At 46.6% G+C, this 25345-nt stretch overlaps 1 protein-coding gene across 1 annotated transcript in view; it reads right to left on the minus strand.

Annotated features, from left to right (window-relative positions):
• ANKRD13A (ankyrin repeat domain 13A) overlaps nucleotides 1-10242 on the minus strand; it is a 103787-nt gene extending 93545 nt beyond the window's left edge. Inside the window, exons 1-2 of the mRNA XM_073629575.1 lie at nucleotides 10015-10242; nucleotides 9395-9636 (exon numbers count right to left, since the gene is read on the minus strand). Of these exons, the coding sequence (XP_073485676.1) occupies nucleotides 9395-9636; nucleotides 10015-10159 (387 nt within the window). The 5' untranslated portion in view covers nucleotides 10160-10242. The remainder of the gene's footprint in view (nucleotides 1-9394; nucleotides 9637-10014) is intronic.
• Between the last annotated feature and the right edge of the window lie 15103 nt (nucleotides 10243-25345).

Genomic DNA, 25345 nt, shown 5'->3' on the forward strand with positions numbered 1-25345 from the left:
GCTGTCCCCTCAAAATAACTCAACACACAGCCATTAATGTCTAAACTGCTGGCAACAAAAGTGAGTACACCCCTAAGACCCCTTTCACACTGAGCCGCGGGCAGCATCAACGGTAAAGCGCCTCTAGTTTTAGCGGCGCTGTACCGTCCTTTTTGCGTAACTATTCAGCAACTAGCGGGGCGCTTTTAACCCCCTGCTAGTGGCCGAAGAAAGGGTTAAATGCGCCTGAGCAGTGCCGCTGCCGAAGCACTTTGCAGGCGTTTCGGCAGCAGTGCCCACTCATTTAAATGGGCAAGGGCGGTTTAGGAGCGGTGTATACAGCGTTCCTCCACCGCCCCAAAGATGCTGCTTGCAGGACTTGTTCTTTTTTTTGAACGTCCTGCTAGCACAGCGCCCCGTGTGAAAGTACTCTGGCTTTCACACTGGGACTTCAGAGGAGACATTTTTCAGGCACTTTACAGGCGCCATTTTTAGCCCTTTAGCGCCTGAAAAACGCATCCAGCGTGAACGGGGTCTAAGTGACGATGTCCAAATTGGGCCCAAAGTGTCAATATTTTGTGTGGCCACCATTATTTTCTAGCACTGCCTTAATCCCCTTGTGCATGGAGTTCACCAGAGCTTCACAGGTTACCACTGGAGTCCTCTTCCACTCCAACATGACAACATCACGGAGCTGGGGGATGTTAGAGACCTTGCGCTCCTCCACCTTCTGTTTGAGGATGCCCCACAGATGCTCAATAGGGTTTAGGTCTGGAGACATGCTTGACCAGTCCATCACTCTTACCCTCAGCTTCTTTAGCAAGGCAGTGGTCATCTTGGGAGGTGTGCTTATGGTCGTTATGTTGGAATATCGCCAGTCTCTGAAGGGAGGGGATCATGCTTTGTCACAGTACATGTTGGCATTCATGGTTCCCTCAATGAACTGTAGCTCCCCAGTGCCAGCAGCACCCATGCAGCCCCAGACCATGACACTCCCATCACCATGCCTGACTGTAGGCAAGACACACTTGTCTTTGTACTCTTCACCTGGTTGCTGCCACTCACGCGTGACACCATCTGAACCAAATAGGTTTATCTTGGTCTCATCAGACCACAGGACATGGTTCCAGTAATCCAAGTCCTTAATCTGTTTGTTTTCAGCAAACTGTTTGCAGGCTTTCTTGTGCATCATCTATAGAAGAGGCTTCCTTCTGGGACAACAGCCATGCAGACCGATTTGATGCAGCGTGCGGCGTATGGTCTGAGCACTGACAGGCTGACACCCCACCCCTTCAACCTCTGCAGGCAGCTGGCAGCACTCATAGGTTTATTTCCTAAAGACAACCTCTTGATACGACGCTGAGCACGTGCACTCAACTTCTTTGGTTAACCATTGCAAGGCCTATTCTGAGTGGAACCTGTCCTGTTAAATCGCTGTATGGTCTTGGTCACCCTGCTGCAGCTTAGTTTCTGGGTCTTGGCAATCTTATTATAGCCAACACCATCTTTATGTAGAGCAACAATTCTTTTTTTCAGATCCTCAGAGATTTTTGCCATGAGGTGCCATGCTAAACTTCCAGTGACCAGTACGAGAGAGTGAGAACCATAACACCAAATTTAACACACCTGCTCCCCATTCACACCTAAGACCTTGTAACACTAACGAGTCACATACACCAGGGAAGGAAAATGGCTAATTGGTCCAAATTTGTACATTTTTACTTAGAGGTGTAATCACTTTTGTTGCCAGCGATTTAGACATTAATGGCTGTGTGTTGAGTTATTTTGAGGGGACAGCAAATTTACACTGTTATACAAACTGTACACTCACTACTTTACATTGTAGCAAAGTGTAATTTCTTCAGTGTTGTCACATGAAAAGGTATAATAAAATATTACAAAAATGTGAGGGGTGTATTCACCTTTGTGAGTTAATGTATATAGGTAAGCCTATAATAAGGCTTTAAAATGAAAAAAACAGTCAGGTGCCAGAAAAATGGGACATATGTTGCACTGGGAACCTTGTAAAAGTCCAGCAAGAGAATAAAAAGCAGCTGTGTGGGTGAGCACACCAGGAGGGGTGTCAATACAAGTAAAAACATTCAGGGGCAACCACAATCGGAAGCGCTGATCGGGACAGTCTTGAAAGGACAAACAAATAATCAAAAAGCTCAATGAGATAAAATCATGTGCCAATTTAATGACATATACTTAGATGAAAAATTATATATAAATCTCCTTGCATAGATGGAGCGTCTGCAAAGCGTGCTCCTCACTGACAGTACCTTGAGAAACAGTCAGTGGTGGACTGGCTTGATGAAGGAATGCTACAATGGCAAAACCTTCATGTATTCCTGGATGCAACTAGGAGGAGGGAAGCCAGCGTGTGCAGAGCCGGATGGACAATATGAGGCCTCGATCGAATCCCCAATGATATGTAGCAGGATGGTGAAACGGCCACAGAACAAGAAAGGGACCAAGAGGCCGCCAGAACAACCACCAACTGAAACTGGTGGATGGAAACACCTGAGTGCGACGTCTTCGCGGCAAGTTTGACCTTGTGTTCCCCAACGAGAAAAATGGTTAGAATATGAATACAAAATAATAAATTATATTGTTCATCTAAGTATATGTCATTATTAAAATCGGCACATGATTTTATCTCATTGAGCTTTTTGATTGATTGTTTGTCCTTTCAAGACTGTCCTGATCAGCGCTTCCAATTGTGGTTGTCCCTGAATGTTTTTACCTATAAGGCTTACCTATATGTACAGTAAATATCTCCTAAAAATGCACCGTTTAGGAGATCTTTACTTGAGAAGCCGCCAGTGAAGTCACCGGCGCATGCGCACTGAAGGAAAGGCATACTGTGTAGCTTCTTCAGAGCCCTCTACTGTGAACAGCAGCATGCGTGTGGGAGTGACGTCATTGCGGCTCGTCCAATCAAAGAACCAGAGCCTGCCAACGCGGAAGGAAGACCGGGTGAGGGTGCAAGTCCTGTCCGCTGGAAGGCTTTGTTTTATTTACATTTTTGAGTAATGTGCTAGTATGCGGTGCATACTAGCACATTATAAATTTGCCTTGCAGGTTTAAAAAGATAAATACATTTTTAAAAAATGACAGTTTACTACTGCTTTAATAATCTGCTACAGTTAAAAGGAGGTTGAGAAAAAATGTGCTCAGACGCTTTTGGACACAGCATTTAAGTATAAAATGTTCTTTTTTTTTTTTTTTTTTTAATTGCACAAAAGATAAAATAACCTTTAGGCCTCATTCACACAGGCGTACCTATCCATACATCTGTGTGCAGGCAGTCCCATCCATATCTAGCTACATCACTAACCTAGTCCCTAAATACCAAACAAGCCGCTCTCTTCGGTCATCTCAAGACCTCCTGCTCCCTAGCTCCCTTGCTCGGCTCCGGGATTTCTCCAGAGCTTCTCCCATCCTTTAGAACTCCCTACCCCAATCTGTCCGACTGTCCCCCTAATCTATCCATCTTTAGGCGATCCCTGAAAACCTCTCTTCAAAGAAGCTAATCCTGCTTCTAACTAACACTGTTTTACTTCCTCCATCAGCTCATCCCCCCACAGCTATTACCTTTTGTATCCATTGAACTTTCCTTTTTAGATTGTAAGCTCTAACAAGCAGGGCCCTCTGATTTCTCTTGTACCAAATTGTAATGGAACTGTAATGTCTGCCCTCATGTTGAAAAGCGCTGCGCAAACTGTTGGCGCTATATAAAACCTGTATTATAATAATAATAATAATAATATTATTATTATTATTATTATCATCATCTATAGGGACACAGTACCTGCATGGACAAAGCTGCCAGTCCCAATTTGACAACCATGCGGGTCCCCGAACACAAGACCCTGTACGTTTGGGAACATGCACCCACAAAGCTGTCAGAATGGAACCAACAGCGTCGTCCATGCAGCTGCTGCACCCCAATAGACATAAATAGAACTACCTGTGCATTTCATGTGGGCAAAGACAGTCCTTCGCATGGGTGTACGATTAGGTAAGCCCATGTGAATGCAGCCTAAGACAGAAGGACATACTGTATAAGTAAAAAAACAATAACACTGGAAAGAACTTGAGGACCCATTCACACCATTGCTTTGAAATAACATACCCCACAACCTGCAGTAATACAGGTTATATGTGTTAGTGCACTGTAATGCTAATCATTATGAATATCCTGCTAACGCACCTCTAAAACACATGCACGCTGCAAACGCAGTACAGCAAAGCCCTACATACAGTGCGTTCTGCTGCAGAACAATGCAGCCCGCCCTATTTTCATGTGTGTTGTTGCCTTTCAGCCCAATCATTTAGCGTGCATACATCACCAAATGCATAGGTGTAAACCAGGCCTTATACACAAGGCAAGACAGACAGGGGAATTTATCAAAACTGGAGAACCTGTGCATGGCACCCAATCAGGTTCTAGTTTCAGCTTGTTTTCTTACGCTTTGAAAATTAATACTAGAAGCTAATTGGGTGTCATGCACAGATGCTCCAGTTTTGATAAATTCCCAGTGTGTCTTGTTGTGTGCATTTGATAAATTCTCCTCGCCAGCATTTTGATATGCACTGTGTGCGGCTAGAAGGTCTTATTCAATAGACCTCAATGGGTATGGAAAAGGGAAATACATGAAAATGGATTTTCATCTGTCCATGGTGAAAACACCATGAATAAATCCATGTTGTAAACTAGTGCTCATTCACACCACATCATCATCAATGTTGTGCATCCCCATTCATTGTTACATGCACCAATACACAAAAAGGTGTAGTTCACCTTTACCAAAAAACTGCCTTACAGGCGAGTCGTGCCTGTAGATAAAAACAAACTGTGCAGCTTTGGCCAAGGTTAACCACTTCAGCCCCGGAAGGATTTACCCCCTTCCTGACCGGGCCATTTTTTTGCGATATGGAACTGCGTTACTTTAACTAACAATTACGTGGTCGTGCGACACTGTACCCAAATAAAATTTATGTCCTTTTTTTTCCCCACAAATAGAGCTTTCTTTTGGTGTTATTTGATCACCTCTGCTTTTTTTTTTTTTTTTTGCGCTATAAAAACAAAGAAAACTTTTTTTTTTTCATGATGAAGGCATGTGATCCCTGTGCCGAATATGCGTAGGGGAGGGGCCAGGACGGAGCTGTCAGCACGGAGGAGCAGATGAGGAGGATACACCACACCGCACGCCATACCAGCGTTCCTTACATGTTAAAGCCCTGAATAGGATGGTGCACTCACGCACCTGTACAATGTGAGTACCCCTATGAGGGGAGTTTATTTTAAATAAATATTTTTTAACTATATTACGCTATGGAGTTCTTTCTTTCCTATTTATGAACCGTGATGTTATCTGAGCAAGTGGGAGGTCAGCACCTGTATACCTTTTAGAGCCCGGGAGGGGCTCCCATGCGTGTTTTGACATAGTTTAGGTACTGTGTCACACGCTCAGAGGTGAGCGCATATGCTGTTGGGGACCACTGGAGAGCACTGAAGCATGCTATATATCTTTTTGCACACTGTTTTGGATGAGCATGATGGATACCATTCTTAATGGACACTATATCTATGCACTTGGCGTTGACTATTTATGAACTTTATGAACTTTGCATTTCACTTTATTGAAAGAGTGAATACTCTCTTGATATTTGTATCAGCACTTAGATTGTGTATATGCATGTTGCACTTTATTTATTTATCACAGATTGATAGCACTTAATATTGTTAAGATATAGCTTATTGATATATATTTTTTTTACTCTTTATAATTTTTTTTTTTTAATAGTGATATTTGCACAATTTATTGTTTTTGGTTTTGTTTTACTATTATTAATTTTCTAGCGCAGACACAACTATTTACAAATTTTTGCTATACACAGGGAAAGTGTTAACACTAGGGGGCGATCAAGGGGTAAACATGTTCCCTCAGAGTGTGCTGTAACTGTGGGGGGATGGGACTGACTGGGGAGGAGACTGATTGGTGTTCCTATATACTAGGAACACATGATCTGTCTCCTCTCCCCTGACAGAACGTGAATGTGTGTTTACACACACAAAGATCCCCGTCCCTGCTCTGTCAGGAGCGATCGCGGGTGCCCGGCGGACATCGCGGCCTCCAGGCATGCGCATTGGCTCCTTAGTGATGCGCCCGCCCCCCATACTCCTTAAAGCGGCTGCCGTACAGCTACGGGCGATTTGCGCAGGGGAGCCATTCTGCCGCCGTCAAGCGACGGTGGGCAGTCGGCATGTAGTTAAATAATGCCCTTATTATAGGTATAGGCCATTTATATACCTGACTGAAGCCTGACGGCAAAAAACTCCCAAAGACTACATCTTCCCATCCTGTCTTGTTGCCAAGGGTCACTCCCAGCTATTATTATTACTACAGGTACTTATATAGCCACATATAAGTGCTTTACTTAGCTGTTACTGTTCACCTTCACCATCACAGGAGTGAGCTCTCAAAATGATGTGCACCAGTCTTCCGCCATCTTCATTGGCCAGTGCAGGGTGACGTCACTCCTGCACATTCGCAGGAGACCGTCATTCCAGCACACAGACACCAGAGTGGTGATGTAAACCTGTGCACGTGCAACTCAGTTTACATTGCCAGAAAAGACAGCAAGGAAGCAGGTAGGTGTAATTTATGCCAGAAGAGACACTGCATGTCTCTTCTACTATGAAAAGCCTGCCTGCTCTTTGTGTTACAGCGGAACTTTAGCTCTGCATTAACTACTTTAATACTGGGCCCCTTTCTACCCAAGCCAATGTTTAGCGTTCAGTGCCAGCACACTTTGAATGACAATTTTTTTTTTACACACAGAGCATTCTTTTGATGGTATTTAATCACCACTGTTTTTTTTTTATTCTCTGGGTAAACAAACTAAAAAAAGACCGGAAGATGAGGGAAAAAAAAAAAAAATAAAAGTTTCTTAGTTTCAGTTATAAAATTTAGCAAACAAGTATTTTTTCTTCTCTGCTGATGAGGCTGCATCGATGAAGCAGCACTGATAGGCACTGCTCTGATGAGGTGGCATTGACATTTGAATCAAAAAGGGCTGGCAACTCGGATGCTCTTTAATAAAAGCCATTTATTGGTTACATGGGTACACAGGTACAGGCTATACTATGACGCGTTTCGGCTAAGAAGCCTTCATCAAGCTTTGATGAAGGCTTCTTAGCCGAAACGCGTCAGTGTATAGCCTGTACCCGTGTACCCAATAAAGGACTTTTATTAAACAGCATCCGAGTTGCCAGCCCTTTTTGATTCATGTACTGTATTTGGGGTCTGAAGGTCCTGGCTAGAGCACCGGATCACAGCTCGTGGACTTTCATATTGGCAGTGGAGCTGGGGTAACATTTTGTTTCTCTCAGGTGGCACTGACAGGCTGCACTGATGATCAGTGCCCTGATTATCAGTGTAAACGCGCCCTGTCAGACTTGCCGGTTAGCGGCTCTCCTTTCCTGTGAGGAAAGAACTGCAGAAAACCAGCAAGTCTATTTACATATGATCAGCTGTGATTGGACACAGCTGATCACATAGTAATGGGATGTTGTGATTGGCCCTTTACCCGAATCTATGATCAGCTGTGTCCAAAGCACACAAAGTCACAGAGCGTGCCCAATGCATGCCCCAGGGGGGCAGGGTTCTGAGAGGACTTCTATGGACACCCTCTCAGAACTATAGTACCATGCTATAATGAAAGTGGTTAGAGCTGTAGTACCTAGTACATTATGAAAGACTTACCTTAAAACGAATCCCTCCAGCGGCGCGCTGTCACCGCTGAAGAGGCTTCATGCTCACCTGGTCTTCCTTTCAGTTTATGGGCTGCGGCCCCTTAAATGGTAGAGCTGCGATGACATCACTCCTGTGCATGCTTGGGAAGTCTGGGCCACAGCACACAGCTCTGAAGGAACGCTAGTGGTATGCTGTTCTCTCAGAGTGCATGCATTGGTCAAGTCACCGGCTGCTGCTTGCTAGAATATCTCCAAAACTATGTACGTTTAGGAGATATTCATTTTACCTACAGCTAAACTTTATTATAGGTAAAAATACAAAAACAAGCGTTTACTACCACTTGAATTAAAGTGAAGTTCCACACCCAAAAACAGAACTTCCACTTTTTGGCTCCCCCCCTCCGGTGTCACATTTGGCACCTTTCAGGGGGGAGGAGGGAGTAGATACCTGTCTAATACAGGTATTTGCTCCCACTTCCTGGCATAGTTTACCGCGGAGCTTGCGGTGATCTATGCCACTTCCGGTGCCTACCCCGTCCTCCCCCGCTGTATTCTGTGAGACACAGAACACAGCAGGGACCTGAGAGGGCACGCATGCGCAGTAGGGAACCAGGAAGTGAAGCTGCATGGCTTCACTTCCTTATTCCCTTACCGAGGATGGCGGCGGCGGCAGCAGCCGAGAGCCAAAGCACGGATCGGCTTCGGCTGCCAACATCTCGGGCGCCCTGGACAGGTAAGTGTCCATATATTAAAAGTCAGCATCTGCAGTATTTGTAGCTGCTGGCTTTTAATTTTTTTTTTTTTTTTCGGCGGACCTCCGCTTTAAATAGGGCTGTATCGCAACTGCCTGAAATCATGTGCAATGCACATGGTTGCAGTGTAGGCTTTTAGGGGTAAAACAGTGACCATATACCTCCCTACTGATTGTCAAATGTCCTCTGAAAAGTGATCCATCACAAATCGCATGTAAAAGGCCAACACATGTAAGGGCTTATACAAACTAATCATTGAGGGGTGGTAAAATCCCATGACTGAGACACATTTTTACTATGCCCAACTGCTACCCCCTTTAGCTGCAGAGGCAGCGGTTGGCGGGTTTACACCTGCTGCGGCAGGAATTCTACCCCCTGTTGCCTTCAGTGGACATAGCGTCCGCCAAGTGAATGGGGCTGTTCTGCAAACGCCCCACAATGCACGATTGCAGCGTGCTGGTGCAGGGATCAAGGGGTTAAAGCAGGCGCCACAGCACCTCCATACCGCCTGTCAAATACTCTGAGGAGCGATCTGATTGCACTTCAGCGATCAAAGCACATGTGAATGACCCCATACAATGCGTGCTGCGGAGTGCCACAACGCACAGGCGCAATTGTTCTGTGGGTTGCGATTTACAACAACTTGAAAAAACACAGGACCCGATTTCTGGTGAATCATCAAGCCATTTAAAAATGAAAGCAAGCGTGATGATGTGTAGCGCGGCGCAATGTGAGCGAGGATGGAAGTGACAATCTGATGTCATTGGTTCTTCAATGTACACAACACTCATCACATGACCTGCCAATCACAAACATCTTAGAGATAGATAGAGATCTATTGATTAGAGTAGGACAAAGCCCCCATCCATAGCAGGGTGTGCTTGCTCTCTCTCACCTTGCCGTCCAGCTCTCTCTCCAGTTGCCGGAAGTCATTATTCCACACCAGGGCATGCAGGGGGTACTTGGCCTGGTAGTCGTCCTCGGTGCTCATGGTGTCGGCTGGTGTCGTCGGGCCTGGCACGGAATGTTCCCCCCCCCGCAGATCACACCCCCCGGGCTCGGGCCGCCCCGGAGACACCGGACTCTCCAATACAACTTTTGAAAACAGGGAAGCGGCGGACGTGTCACAAGTGACAGCTGTAGGGGTGACACAAAGCACACATGTCAGTGCACACACGGAGAAGGCGGCGCAGGCGCTGTAGTGTCCGGCAGCAGCGGCATAACAGAAGCTGGGCTCAGGAGGGCACCACACCCCAGCTGGCTTCCGTCCCCTACATCACCCGCACAGCGGCGCAGCAGCCCACAGCACCCCTGTGGGAGGCGCCGCAGATGGTACGGTCCAGGACGCGGACGCAGCCATTGTCACTGGAGGGGGGAGGAGTTGCCATTTTGTCATACACAATCTAGTACGTCATTCGCTAAAGAACGGATCACAGGGTAACGTGACCGGTACCCCTCACCGCTGTCATTGCAGGAAGGCAGGCGCGCTCTGCCTACGCCGTGCCCCACCCGTACCTTGCGTTGGTATGACCCATAGCAAATGGTGCATCTGGAAACAGCTGCTTAAAGCAGCACGGCCTTCCCTCCATAATGTGAAGGTGGCTTGTAGCTTGCCTAGGACGAGAGCCGCTGCTGTGGATACTTCAATCTGTGCAAGCATACACGGAAGTCATTATCATCTTTTGCGTTCCACGCCTCGCTATGGCTCCGCCTGTGGTCCTCGCTGTGTTGCTAATAGGTGGAGTAGCCTGGCACAGTGCGGCTGAGGAAGGAGGTTGTAAGCCGCTCCCACACGGCTGAGGGAGGCGTGTATTGGTTGGAGATTCTCTCCCCCACATATGCGACAATTAACCACTTCAGCCCCAGAAGGATTTGCCCCCTTCCTGGCCAGGCTATCTTTTGGGATACGGCACTGCGTCGCTTTAACTGACAATTGCGCGGTCGTGTATGGTTGCCACCTCATCCATTTAAACCCGAACACATATGAATTACACAGGTTCTGTGGCTAATTAAGGTGGTAATTAAACTCACTTGGTGCCTTATCTGCATTAAATTAGCCTCAGAACATGTGTAATTCATATGTGTTCGGGTTTAAAGGGATGGGTTGGCAACTCTACGGTCGTGTGACGTTGTACCCAAACAAAATTGACGTCCTTTTTTTCCCCACAAATAGAGCTTTCTTTTGGTGGTATTTGATCACCTCTGCGGTTTTTATTTTTTGCGCTATAAACAAAAAAGTGACAATTTTGAAAAAAACAATATTTTGTATTTTGCTATAATAAATATCCATAAAAAAATAATTTCTTCATCAGTTTAGGCCGATATGTATTCTTCTATATATTTTTGGTAAAAAAAAATCGCAATAAGTGTATATTGATTGGTTTGTGCAAAAGTTATAGCGCCTACAAAACAGGGGATAGATTTATAGCATTTTTATTTTTTTTTTTTTAACCAGGATTGCATCGGACACTTTTGACACTATTTTGGGACCAGTGATACAGTATACAGTGATCAGAGCTAAAAAAATAGCCACTAATTACTGTAGAAATGTCACTGGCAGGGAAGAGGTTAACACTAGGGGGCGATTAGGGGGTTAAGGCACCTTTCACACGATCGGACCATTCAGGTCCGCCTGTCAGTTTTGACGGCGGACTTGAACGGGCGCTCCATGTTAACCTATGCAGCGACAGATGTCAGCGGAGACATGTCCGCTGACATCCGACCCCGTCCAATCCGCAAAAAGCAGACGGATGGCCCTACGTCCGGATCCGTCGCTATCGGATCGGGTGAGATCTGATGAAAACGGACATGCTGTCCGTTTTCATCCGATCCCTCCATAGGCAGCAGCGGCGCCTGACAAGCCCCTCCCCGCTCAGTGAGCAGAGAGGGACCTGTCATCCGCCGGCTCAGCGGAGATAAACGGAGAGATCTCCCGCTGAGACGGCGGACCAAGGCGGGCTACGTGGAAGCGGAGTCCGCCTCGTGTGAATGAGGGCTAACTGTGTCCCCCCATGTGTGTTCTAACTGGGGGGAGGATGTTACTGACTAGAGGAGACAGATCGTTATTCCCACTTAGTAGGAGCACACGATCTATCTCCTCTCCCCTGACAGAACCGGGATTTGTGTATTTACACACAGAGATCCCAGTTCTCGCTCTGTCATGAGCGATTGCGGGTGCCCAGCTGTCATCGCACCCGCCGGGCACGCGCATTGGCCCTAGAGACTTGCTGGGGGTGCGCGTGTGCCTGCTACACCGTCTTAAAGAGCCAACGTACAGGTACGACGGCTCACGCAGGGGAGCCAATCTGCCATAGTATAACTACGGCGGCTGGTCGGGAAGGGGTTAATAGAGAAGCCTCCTGCGTCGTTTGCACAGGATAGCATTGTATTACACACGGGGAGATTTACTAAAATGGAAAAATGCAAAGTCTGGTGCATGGTAGCCAATCAGCTTGTGGCTTCAGCTTGTTTAATTATCTGTTTGTCGACCGCCCTATAACAGTTTTACTGCTACAGAGCAGCAGCTATGCACCGGATCACGTATCCATGAATACGATTCCGTACTTCTGGGTATGGGTCATGCGTGCTTGCCGTTGCTGGCTTACTTCCGCAGTAATCACACACAGCAGAAGCTGATGGGCGGGTGCCAGGTACTTGATGCCCGCTGGCACCCGCTGATCATCAGGCAGAGAGACAGAACTGCAAATCTACTTTACTGTAAACAAGGCAGATCGCTGTTCTGACAGGAGGGAAGGGATGGAGTTTGTGTCCCTGAAAAGCAGGGAATACATTTCTCCTCTTCCCTTAGTGAAAGCACTTCACACAGTGCAGCAAAACACAGGCTAGGCACACAGTTAACTCTTTGATCACCCATGATGAGGCTGGATCGATGAAGCAGCACTGATGGGTACTGCTCTGATATGTGGCACTAGGGTTGCCAACTCATCCCAAATTTCATATGTTGAAATAACAATCCTGTGTGAATAAACTGTTCTCCTTATATTCTCACCAGAAACAAGATGTAATAAAGCCTTTTCATACATGCAGATGCGTCCTGTCTTGATTGAGAATATCCAGTGTGCTCCCACTGTGCTTTCCTCATATCATGTACTGTATGAAAAAAAAAATTGTATATAGTATAGTATGTTCAAAACTTGGGAACCATTTAAATAAACCAATTAACGTGCTCACATGAAAAATAGTGAAAATGTGCCAGAATGAGTATCTCCACTAACTCTTGTCATTCACTCCACTCAAATATCCCTTACCTTCAACAGGAAAATTCTTGCATCAGTTTAATAATCATCTGGAGTCCTCAATAAGATGGTGTCTTCATACAGTAAAATCAATCAAAAAGAAAACACTATCATAGTGTGGTATATCTTTAAAATAATAAAGTCACAGTGAAATAAAACTTATATTCAATAAGTGCCGAAAATCACTGTAAAGGGTATGCCATCCACTATATGTGCACCATACCTCGACGCCCATAAGATCATGCACCTTAACTGACTGCCAATAAATCAGGCATGTAAGGATTCTAGGGTCCACTCTGTTTCTTCATATGTCCTGCACTCTAGATACCACCATAAAGCCCAGGAGGACCATGCAAGATTAACCACTTCAATACAGGGCACTTAGACACCTTCCTGCCCAGAATAATTTTCAGCTTTCCGTGCTGTCGCAGTTTGAATGACAATTGCGCGGTCATGCTACACTGTACCCAAACTAAATTTTTATCATTTTGTTTCCACAAATAGAGCTTTCTTTTGGTGGTAATTGATCACCTCTGGGGTTTTCATTTTTTGCGAAGCAAAAAAAGACCTAAAATTTTGAAAAAAATAAAAGTTTTGCTTTTGTTTCTGTTTAAAAATGTTGTAAATAAGTAAGTTTTCTCTTTCACTGATGGGCACTGATAAGGCGGCACTGATAGGCACTGATAAGGCGGCAGCGATGAGGTGGCACCAAAGAACGGGCACTGACGGGCGCTGACGATGGGCACTGATATGCGGCACTGATGGGCACTGGTAGGCGGCACTGATGGGTGGCAAAGATATGCAGCACTGATGTGCACTCATGGGTGGCACTGATGGGCAACACTGATGGGCACTGAAAGGCTGCAAAGATGGGTTCTTATGGGTGGCACTGCTGGGCACTGACAGGCGGCACTGCTGGGCACTGATAGGCAGGACTGATGGGCACTGATACGTGGCACTGATGGGCACTGATACGCGGCACCTATAGGCATCCCTGGTGGCACTGGCAGTGGTAGGCATTGGAGTGGGCACTGATTAGCAGCTGCCTTTGCACTGATTAGTATTTCCCTGGGGGTCTAGGGGGCATACTTGGTGGTCCAGTGTGACTGGTTTCACTGGTGGTCCTGGGCGGCTTCCCTGGTGGTCCTGGGCAGCTTCCCTGGTGGTCCTGGGTAGGATCCGAGGGGGGGCCGTGCTCATAAACAATCAGCACAGACCACCCCCTGTCAGGAAAGGCAGCCGATCGGCTATCCTCTACTCGCGTCTGTCAGACGCGAGTGAGGAAAAGCCGATCACCGGCTCTTCCTATTTACATCGTGATCAGCCGTGATTGGACACGGCTGATCACGTGGTAAAGAGTCTCCATCAGAGACTCTTTACCTAGATCGGTGCTGCGGGGTGTCAGACTGACACACCGCAACAACGATCGCCGCGATGCGCGCCCCCCGGGGGCGCGCAGCGGCTCAATATCCTGCGGACGTCATATGACGTCCAGTCAGCATTTTGAAACCACTTTGCCACCGTCATTCTGCTATATGGCGGGCGGCAAGTGGTTAAAGAAGAAGGACCATAGTGCAGAAATAGGATACTGTATGTTAAAAATACTTGTATTTACATTTATAGTATGCTTACACCAAGCAAAAGAAACAAATGCAAAGCTATTCCTATTTACATCGTGATCAGCCGTGATTGGACACGGCTGATCACGTGGTAAAGAGTCTCCATTAGAGACTCTTTACCTAGATCGGTGCTGCAGGGTGTCAGACTGACACACCGCAACAACGATCGCCGCGATGCGCGCCCCCCGGGGGAGCGCAGCGGCTCAATATCCTGCGGACGTCATATGACGTCCAGTCAGGATTTTGAAACCACTTTGCCGCCGTCATTCTGCTATATGGCGGGCGGCAAGTGGTTAAAGAAGAAGGACCATAGTGCAGAAATAGGATACTGTATGTTAAAAAATACTTGTATTTACATTTATAGTATGCTTACACCAAGCAAAAGAAACAAATGCAAAGCTTTTCCAAAAGGGCCACAGCAGCGTCACTTCCACTGACGCGTTTCACCGGGATTGACTTCCTCATAGGGTCCTCTCTTACCAAGCCCCGGCAGGTGGGGCGAAACATGTCAGGTGGCGTGAGTGGAGCAACGCTGGCTGAGGCCATACACAGCCATAGCCACATCTGAAGCACTGGATCAGTTTCAGCGGCGTCTTATCCCACATATGCCCACATTTCTGCATAAGTGCTTGACTCCTGCTCCCATTTTCTGAATACCGGTAGGGACACCTGTTATCCCAACAGCTTTGAGCGGCGCTCCAAGTTTACATGTAATCATAGTTTTTTTGTAAAGGTGAACTAATTTTTGCCAAATTTTATGCAGCCTTGGGTATGCATAAGTATTAAATAGCTCTTTCCAGGATTTACAGGTATTAAAGAGATCTTTCCAGGAATTATAGATATTTAATAGATCTTTCTGGGAATAACAGGAATTAAACAGATCTTTCTGGGAATTACAGGTCATAAATAGATCTTTCCGGGAATGAAATTACAGGTCTTAAAAAGATCTTTCTGGGAATTACAGGTAATAGATCTTTCTGGGAATGGAATTTCAGATCTTAAGAAGATCTTTCCGGGAATTACAGGTATTAAATAGATCTTTCTGGGAATTACAGGTATTAAACAGATCTTTCTGGGAATTACAGGTTTTAAATAGATCTTTCCGGGAATTACAGGTCTTAAAAAGATCTTTCCGGGAATTATTTATTTATTTATTTATGGTACTTATATAGCGCCGTCAATTTACGCAGCGCTTTGCATATACATTGTACATTCACATCAGTCCCTACCCTCAAGGAGCTTACAATCTAAGGTCCCTAACTCACATTCATACATACTAGGGACAATTTAGACAGGATCCAATTAACCTACCAGCATGTCTTTGGAGTGTGGGAGGAAACCGGAGTACCCGGAGGAAATCCACACAGGCACAGGGAGAACATGCAAACTCCAGGCAGGTAGTGTCATGGTTGGGATTCGAACCACAAACCCTTCTTACTGCTAGGCGAAAGTGCTACCCACTACACCACTGTGCCACCCATTTACAGGTATTAAATAGATCTTTCTCTGAATGACAGGGGTTAAATAGATTTTTCTGGAAATTATAGGTATTAATCCAAAACTAAATAATATAGGCTCACATTTTAAAAGGTAAAACTTTTTTTTTTTTTTTTAAGAAATAGTATATACATACAGTATATAGAACCTACCGTTTTTCCAAACTCCATTTTTTTTTACTCTTGTCTTTTCGGATGGTGTAGAGAAGGGTGAAAATTGCTACTAGGTTTTTATTGTTGATAGTAAAACATGGGAAATTTGCTCAATGAAAACAGAGACAGGAACAAAAACACTTTTTTTCAGTAGCATAGAGAAAGAGTAGGATCCCTGTCTCTGTGTCTTTCTGTTGAGATCCTTTCCCCTGATAACCTGTCCAGATGTCCCTGGAACAGAAAATGAAGGGAGATATTTGTGTAGAAACCATTAAAATAAAAACCTGACAGAGTCTGCAACCCTTCCCAACTCTTTCCAAAACAAAAAAATGTATAGCTGAAATTAGAATTCAATCCAATTCTAAATGTTCTCCGGAGCGTAGTTATAATGATTGATTAGGCAAAACAATCTACTAGCTATCTAATAGCAAATTTGGTCTTTACCCATCTTGCTTGGCCGTGGTGGGATGACATCACTCCCGGCATGTTTAGGAATGTAAACTGAGCTATACATTCGCAGGTCAGTGACCAGTCTACAGAAGACTGTGAGCAGGCAGCTGGGTTTATGGTTTTTGGCATTTACTGATTGCCTATGGTTCTGTGTATAGCACTACCTTGTGACCCTGCCAGTATTGCATGTATGACATCATTGTCTTGGGAGGGCAGAACAAGGTACATACACAATATTTGTTTTTGCTGTGTGCTCGTATTGATCAACTCAGAAGCATGCCGCTCTATGAACTTGCTGTGAACGAGCCCTTACTTACTGCTGTGTCTCTGGATAGGCCTTAACTAAAAGGGGTCTTAAAGTGGACCTTCACACTAAAAACCTACTTTGCCCCATTATATTTATTCTCTGCAATGTAGAAAAATAGGATTGTTTCATCATACTTACCTGTAAAATCCTTTTCTTTGAGTTTGTAGACTTCACCTCCGTAACATCTCTAAAATTTGCCCCTTTTTAACAAATGAAACCACCAAGCTCCTCATTCATTCCCTTGTTATCTCTCGCCTTGACTATTGCAACTCCCTTCTCATTGGCCTAACTCTCCATAGGCTATCCCCTCTTCAGTCTATCATGAATGCTACTGCCAGGCTTATACACCTTACCCACCGTTCAGCGTCTGCCAACCCTCTCCTCCAATCCCTACACTAGCTCCCAATCACACAGCGAATTAAATTCAGAATACTAACCACAACATACAAAGCCATTCACGACTCTGCCCCGAGCTACATCACCAGTCTTGTCTCCAAATATCACCCAAACGTCCTCTCCTCTCCTCCCAAGACCTCCTCCTCTCAACACCCTCGTCTAGTCCTCCCATGCTCATCTCCAGGATTTCTCCAGAGCCTCTCCCATCCTCTGGAACTCGCTACCTCAACCTGTCCGGCTAACCCCTACTCTTGCCACCTTCAGGCGATCCCTGAAAACTCATCTCTTCAGGGAAGCCTACCGCGGTTACAACCTTTTGTACCTCCTGCCCCACCCTATTAGATTGTAAGCTCTTCTGAGCAGGGCCCTCTTAATCCTCTTGTATTTTATTGTATTATAACTGTATTGTCTCCCTTTTTATATTGTATATTTCCCTTTTTAAAGCGCCGCGTAAAATGTTGGCACTATATATATCCTGAATAATAATAATAATACATCATGGGACACAGAGATAGGCTAATATTCATTACCTACTGGGTTATACTTCATCGCCAGGTGAATGGACACTGGTAGACCAAAGGTCTTTAGACAGGAAGTGATCCCCTATATAACCCCTCCCATACAGGAAGTACTTCAGTTTTGTAGCAAGCACTGAATCCTCAAAAAAGAGGGGAGGGACCTGTGTGTCCCATGATGTACTCAAAGAAAAAATCCTATTTTCTTTTTCATACATCATGGGGCACAGAGTTAGGCTAATATTCATTACCTACTGGGACGTCCCAGAGCAATAGCCTTGAGGGGAGGGAGACACCATGCCAAACAATAGCCATCAGACCTCATACGGCAGCCCGCAGTACACTGAGGCCGAAAGCTGAATCCTCGGCTGCTCGAACATCCACCTGATAAAATTTTGTGAACATATACACTGAAGATCAGTTAGCAGCCTTACAAATCTGAGCCACAGAGACCTGATGGCCAAAAGCCCAGGAGGTTCCTACACCCTTGGTAGAATGAGCTCTCACCCTAAAGGGAGGAGCTTTACGTTTCAGACCATAGGCTTGAATGACCAATTGATGGACCCAATTGGCAATGGAAGCTTTGGAAGCTGCCTGCCCCTTCTTGGCTCCTTTTGATAAAACAAAAATGGAGTCTGATCCTCGGATCTCCGCAGATCTAGACAAATAAACCTTGACTGCCCGGACAACGTCCAAGGAATGCAGTCGTCTCACTTCCGCCAAACGGGGCTGAGAGAAAAAAGAAGGCAAAACAATGTCCTGATTTAAATTAAAGGCTGACACCACCTTTGGCAAAAAGGATGGAACGGGTCATAACACGACCCTGTCATGGTGAAGGATCCAGTATGGTTCCCTGCACGAAAGGGCCGCCAACTCTGACACCCTTCTAGCCAGGACCGTAGGGCCAGACGTACTGCCTGTAATGCCAGGACGTTGATGGGCAGGATCTGTTCTGTCCTTGACCACTTCCCCTGAGCTGTGAGCCCCTCGAGGCTCGCTCCCCAGCCTGAGAGACTGGCATCTGCAGTCAGTACTCTCCAAGTTACCGAGAGGAAGGATTTTCCCTTTCGCAGGTTCTGATCCTGCAACCACCAGTTTAGACTTAAGTGTGCCTGAGGAGATAAGAACATTGGATAATCCAGGGCTTGTCCTCTTCTGTTCCAAGCCAACAAGATGTCTTGTTGTAAAGGCCTGGAATGAAACTGGGCATAGGGCACTGCCTCGAAGGAGGACACCATCCTGCTTGGAAGACTCATACAGAGCCAAATGGAGGGTTGTCTGATGCCTCTTATCTGACGTACCTGATCCTTCAGGACACAGATCCTTACAGGTGGCAAAAATACCCTTGCTTGGACAGCATCTAGGATCAGACCTAAATACTTTAGACTTTGAGCTGGTCTCAAGGTTGACTTTTCGGTATTTATGATCCAGTCTAAGCTTTCCAAATACTGCACTGTGCATATTATGCTCTGTTCTAGAGCCTGTAGTGAGTGATCTCTGAGCAGGAGGTCATCCATATACTAGAGCATCAGGATTCCTTGGGCCCTTAAAAGACCTAGTACTGGTGCTAGGACCTTTGTGAACACCCGGGAGCTGTAGCGAGCCCGAAGAGTAGAACCACAAACTGAAAATGACATTCCTATACTGCTAATCCCAGGAACCTCTGATGAGGCTGAAAGATAGGTACATGTAAATACGCATATTTTATATCAATGGAGGCTAGAAAGTCTCCAATCTGTAGTGAGGCTACTACTGAGCTGACAGACTCCATCCGAAAGGACTGGATCAGTAGATGCTGGTTCAGGGATCTTAAGTCCAAAATGGATCTTATGTTCCCATTTGGTTTTTGAACCGTAAACAGGTTCGAGTAAAACCATGCGCCCCTTTCGGGTACAGGAACCTCTACAATCACTCCTTGATGCACTCAATGATGTAGTGCCTGAAGCAATAAGTCTCTTTTTGGAGGATCCGAAGGAACGCTGGATCTTAGAAACCTCTGAGGGGGAACCCCCCGCAACTCCAGCTTGTAACCGTGGGATATAGTTGAGGTGACCCACTCATCCTGAAATATTGTTCTCCAAATGTCCGCAAAGTGCCGCAGCTTTCCCCCCACCCAATAGAGTTAGGGCGTCCCCTCAATAGGAGGGCTTGGTGTTGGGTTTAGAAGAGTTTTGGACCCAGTGCTTTTTCTGGCCCTGGCTTCGTGGCTTGCCCCTGGCTCTAGTGCCCTGTTGGCGGCAGAACTGCCTTGGCGCTGAGACACTTGAGGAAGTAGTCCCTGAGATTTTAAACGAGCGATGCCTGGTGCTTTTCTTCACAGGAAGTAGAGAACTCTTCCCTCCGGAAATCTTTTGGATATATTTGTCCAAATGATCACCAAATAAATGTTCCCCATGAAAGGGGAAACCTGCCAATAACTTTTTACAAGGAAGCTCAGCTGACCAGTTCTTAACCACTTGCTTACCGGGCACTTAAACCCCCCTCCTATCCAGACCAATTTTCAGCTTTGGGCGCTGACGCACTTTGAATGACAATTGCGCGGTCATACAACACTGTACCCAAATGAAATTTTTATCATTTTTTCACCACAAATAGAGCTTTCTTTTGGTGGTATTTGATCACCTCTGCGGTTTTTACTTTTTATTAAAAAAATGTAAAAAACTGAATTTTTTTTTAAAAAAAAGTTTATTTTTTTATATTTTGTTTTAAAAAATTTTAAACGGGTAATTTTTTTCCTTCATTGATGTACGCTGATGAGGCGGCAGTGATGGGCACTGATAGGCGGCAGTGATGGGCACTGATGGGTGGCAGTGATGGGCACTGATGGGTGGCAGTGATGGGCAGCACTGGCAGGTGGCACTGATTGGCACTACAGGTGGGCATTGATAGGTGGTACTTGTGGGCACTGATAGGTGGTACTTGTGGGCACTGTTAGGTGGCACTGTGGGCACTGTTAGGTGGCACTGTGGGCACTGTTAGGTGGCACTGTGGGCACTATTAGGTGGCACTGTGGGCACTATTAGGTGGCACTTTTATTGGGCACTGATGAGGCAGATGTGCCTCTTCCACTTGGGGACCGATGTCCCTCACATCCGATCCGGTGATCGGCTTTTTTTTCTACTCGCGCTGTCAGCGTGAGTAAAAAAAAAAACCGATTACCGATCTTTTGTTTACATCATGTGATCAGCTGTCATTGGCTGACAGCTGATCACATGGTAAGGGGCCGGGACCAGCCCCTTACATAGATCGGTGATCAGCCGAGTCTCAGTGACTCGGTGATCACAACGCGCCCGGCGCGCGCCCTGCAGGGCGCGCGCAGGGAGCGTGCACAGGGGAGGACGTCATATGACGTCCTCCCGGGAATGTAGGTCCGCGCTGTAGCCGTCATTCGGCTATAGCGCGGATGCCAAGCGGTTAAGCCACAAAAGTCTGCGCATATGTACAGACAAGAGAGCCAAACGAGAAACCTGCTATATTGAATCATTTAATACGATGCGATGTTGGTCTAGTGAGTAGGGTGGACCCACATCCCAAAATGTCAGGGAAAAATGGAAATTTGATCCTCTTGAATCATTTAAGGCGTCAACAGCAAAACATAGCGCTCAAGGAATATATGTCTTATTTTCAGCCATATCATCCTCCCGGTTAGGCCTGTCAGGCTGTCTGACCTGATCCTTTACGGACTGGCAGATACCAATTGCTGCAACAGCTGGCTGAATAGCTGAACTGACCAAAGAAAAGAAGCTTTTAATAATGACTCCAATTTCTTGTCAACAGGGACTTTCAAGCCCTGTGCGTTATCTACCAGACAAGTTAAGTTCTTGTTTAAGGAAGAGACTGCTGCATCTACGGCTGGCATGCTCCACTTCTTAAAGCGGAGTTCCACACAAAAATGGAACGTCCGTTTTTCGGAACCCTCCCCCCTCCGGTGTCATATTTGGCACCTTTCAGGGGGGAGGGGGGTGCAGATACCTGTCTGAGACAGGTATTTGCACCCACTTCCTGGCATAGACTCCCACGGGAGTCTACGCCTCTTCCCGTCCCTCCGCGCTGTCTCCTGGGAAACACACAGGTCCCAGGAGATAGCGGGGACCAGTTACGACGAGCAGCGCGACTCGCGCATGTGCAGTAGGGAATCAGGAAGTGAAGCGTTGCGGCTTCACTTCCCGATTCCCTCACCTAGGATGGCGGCGGCAGCTGCCGAGAGTCAAGCGAGTGATCGGCGTCGGCTGCCGACATCACTGGACCCTTGGACGGGTAAGTGTCCATTTATTAAAAGTCAGCAGCTGCAGTATTTGTAGCTGCTGGCTTTTAATATTTATTTTTTAGGTGGACTCCTGCTTTAACAAACTTTTCATCCATGGGATATAAAAGGGAAAACCTCTTAGGAGGAACAAAAATCCTTTCAGGATGTTCCCAATCAGCATACACCGCCTGTTCCAACAGAGGGTGTAAGGGGAAAGCCTGTGAGGCCTGAAGGGGCCTCAGGGACCCCAAAGAGGACATGGGGGGCTCAGTAACCTCTGTAAGAGGCAACTTAAAGGCAGAACGAACCATCTCGGTAAGAGACTTGATCAAAGGCCTCTGCGACTAAGAGGCAGACATCAACTGGATATCTTCTTGTCCAGATTGCTCAGAAGCAGACTCATCCGTCAGGCCCTCCACAGAATCCTGAGCTTTTAGCTCTTCCCCATCCCCAACCCATTCCTGCTCCAAACTAGGGGGTTCTGGGGTGGGGGATTTGTCAAGCTTCTTGCCACCCTGCGGATGGAGACAGTCATGACAGCAATCCTGTGCTCTAACCTGGCTAGGGCAGAGGACAGTTTATCTTTGGTGATAAAGGGTGAAGCAGCAGCGTTGACTGTAGGCACAATATCAGATAGGCGCATCGGCTCAGATTGCCCGGAAGCCTCTGGTCCTTCAGGGGATACAACACTAGGGATATGACTAGGTTTATCGAGAACTACTGACAACATAGGTGTGCCCTTCCCTGTAGTGTTAGTCCCGCTCCTCTTTTTTGAAGACATTTACTAGCCACAAAAAGAGAGTACCTGCGTGTAGTATTAACACACCTCAGAATGGAGACCCTTTAATAGGGCTCACCAAACCCCTATGCAACAATCCTGCTAAGCACATTTAGCCTGCCAAGCAACACCTGGTGACTCACGTGACCCGGGTAAGGAGAAATGAACCGCTGCAAATGCCTGCTCTGTGTCCCACAGCTGCCTTCTGGAAGCACTGCATACACAGCTTAAATAAGCTGTCTGTGCGCCGGAACGTTCTGTGCATGTGCGCGCACACACGTGCGTGGTCCCAGCGAACAGGCGTGGCTGTATTCGCGTGTGATGCGAATCTTCGTGCACACAGATAAAGGCTACGGCGCATGTGCGGCGAAGCCGCATGCGCCATGGCCGCCAAACAAACTGCTGAGCCCAGCGTCGCTCTTGCGAACACACGTGCGCCATGGAGAACCAAGGCGAAAAGGCACACCATCATACAGGTAAAAAACAGCCAGACATAAGCAAAAAAGGTACAAAATCACTGGGACACCCCACAATAATAAATAAAGGGGTTTCACTTGCCCGTCCAAGTGCAGAGCAGCTTAGACACTAAGAGCCCAATCTTCACCTTTCAAGGCGGGTTCCTGTCACTTGAAGACCTTCAAGGACTGGGTACCCTTTTCATGTTTAGGGTCCACTCCCTTGGACCTGTACAGCACCCTGCAGGAATGCCTTAGCGCTGTGGTATCCAGGATTCCACTTAGTAGGGTCCTGCGCCCAGAGGCCACATTACAGGCAAAACCTTGCAGGATCTTGAGTCTTCTTTGGAAGGCTCGGGTACTATCTATCTAAGCATATAGAGCCTGTGTAAAATGGATCCTATTGGGCAATCGCTTCATTCATTTAGGAACCGTTTGTGGAACTAGAGACCTGGAGCTCAAACAACCGTGCCATCCACCTTGCAGACACTGGTAAAGAACTGAAGTACTTCCTGTATGGGAGGGGTTATATAGGGGATCACTTCCTGTCTAAAGACCTTTGGTCTGCCATTGTCTATTCACCTGGAAATGTAGTATAACCCAGTAGGAAATGAATATTAGCCTAACTCTGTGTCCCATGATGTATGAAAAAGAAAACAACTTTTTTTTTGTTTATATTTGTTATTTTCACTACTAGATCTACTCCAACCTGCCCCACCTCCATTCACACCCAGGAGAGGATGCTGTGTCCCTGATACTGCAGCCACCTATATCCCTAATCACAAATTCAAAGGGGCTGTAGAAGCAGGGACATATGGCGGATTTAGGGCAGAGCTGGTGACACGTCATCAGGCAGCTGGCTGCAAGAACCTGGTAGAGATAGCCACTCCAAATGACATACCAGTAGAAGATGGCATTGTGAGACCTGGTGTGTGGAGGCGGATCACAGCAGATTAACTTTGAGTTCACTGAGCATGTATTTTTTTTCAGGATACCCTAGTGAAAAGTGTTAGTGGGGAATTTAAAAAAAACATATAATGGGAGAAGTAGGGGGAATTCCTCTTTAACCATTTCCTATTTTATCCAAAAAAGGTTTGGCTTTACATATACTTAAAAACTTTTGTTAGGCCCTTTTCACATGATAAGCCCGCTCGGATCCGCCTGTCTGTTTCTCAGGCAGATCCAAGCGGGCCTCCCATTGACTCCTATGGGCAGACGGATGTCAGCGGAGATGTGTCTGCTGACACCCGTCTGCCATCTGATCCACTCAAGACAGATGTATGGCGAACGTATACGTTCGCCATCCGTCTGGCGGATTGGATGGGATCTGATGAAGACGGACATGCTGTCCATTTTCGTCCGATCTCCCCATAGAAATCAGCGGGGCTCTGACAGGTCCCTCCTTGCTCAGTGAGCAGAGAGGGACCTGTCATTCGCCAGCTCAGGAGAGAGGGACCTGTCATTCGCCAGCTCAGCAGAGATCAACGGATCGATCTCCCGCTGTGCTAGCGGCGCCCACTGAGCGGATCAGCCCGTGTGAAAGGGGCCCATGTCAGATCTCTAATCATTTAGAACCAGTGCCTCCCTGCAATAGAAGAGTATAGTAAGCTTTTTAAGGGCCTTTGCTCCAACCCCTCCTCTATACCAATGCTGAAGCCTCCCAAAGGCTTTATGGCATACATGTGTTTCCTGCCATGCACTGGTTCCTTCCTCTGATCTCTAGAGGATCATGCCACTATGCATCACATAGAGATCAACTGTACGCCAATTTACAGTTGGTCTTAAAGTGGAACTAAAGACGAAAAAAATTAAACAGACTCAGACACAAGGCTCTTTATTGCAGAAGAGACAAATACATTTCACAAATACACTTACCTGCCTGTTCGCAATACTCTGTAAAATGTATTAAACCCCCTTTCACACTGAGGCGCTTTACAGGCGCTACAGCGCTAATATTAGCGCCTGCATAGCGCCTGTAAAGAGCCTCTCCTGCCTCTCCAGTGTGAAAGCCCGAGGGCTTTCACACTGGCGCGGTGCGCTTGCAGGACGGTAAAAAAAGTCCTGCAAGCCGCCTTTTTGCAGCACTGTAGGAGCGGTGTATACACCGCTCCTAAAGCACCCCTGCCCATTGAAAACAATGGGGCAGCGCCGGCAAACCGCTGCTGCAGTGGCGCT

Source organism: Aquarana catesbeiana, linkage group LG01 (assembly GCF_042186555.1).
Source record: "Aquarana catesbeiana isolate 2022-GZ linkage group LG01, ASM4218655v1, whole genome shotgun sequence".
Taxonomy (NCBI): Eukaryota; Metazoa; Chordata; class Amphibia; order Anura; family Ranidae; genus Aquarana; species Aquarana catesbeiana.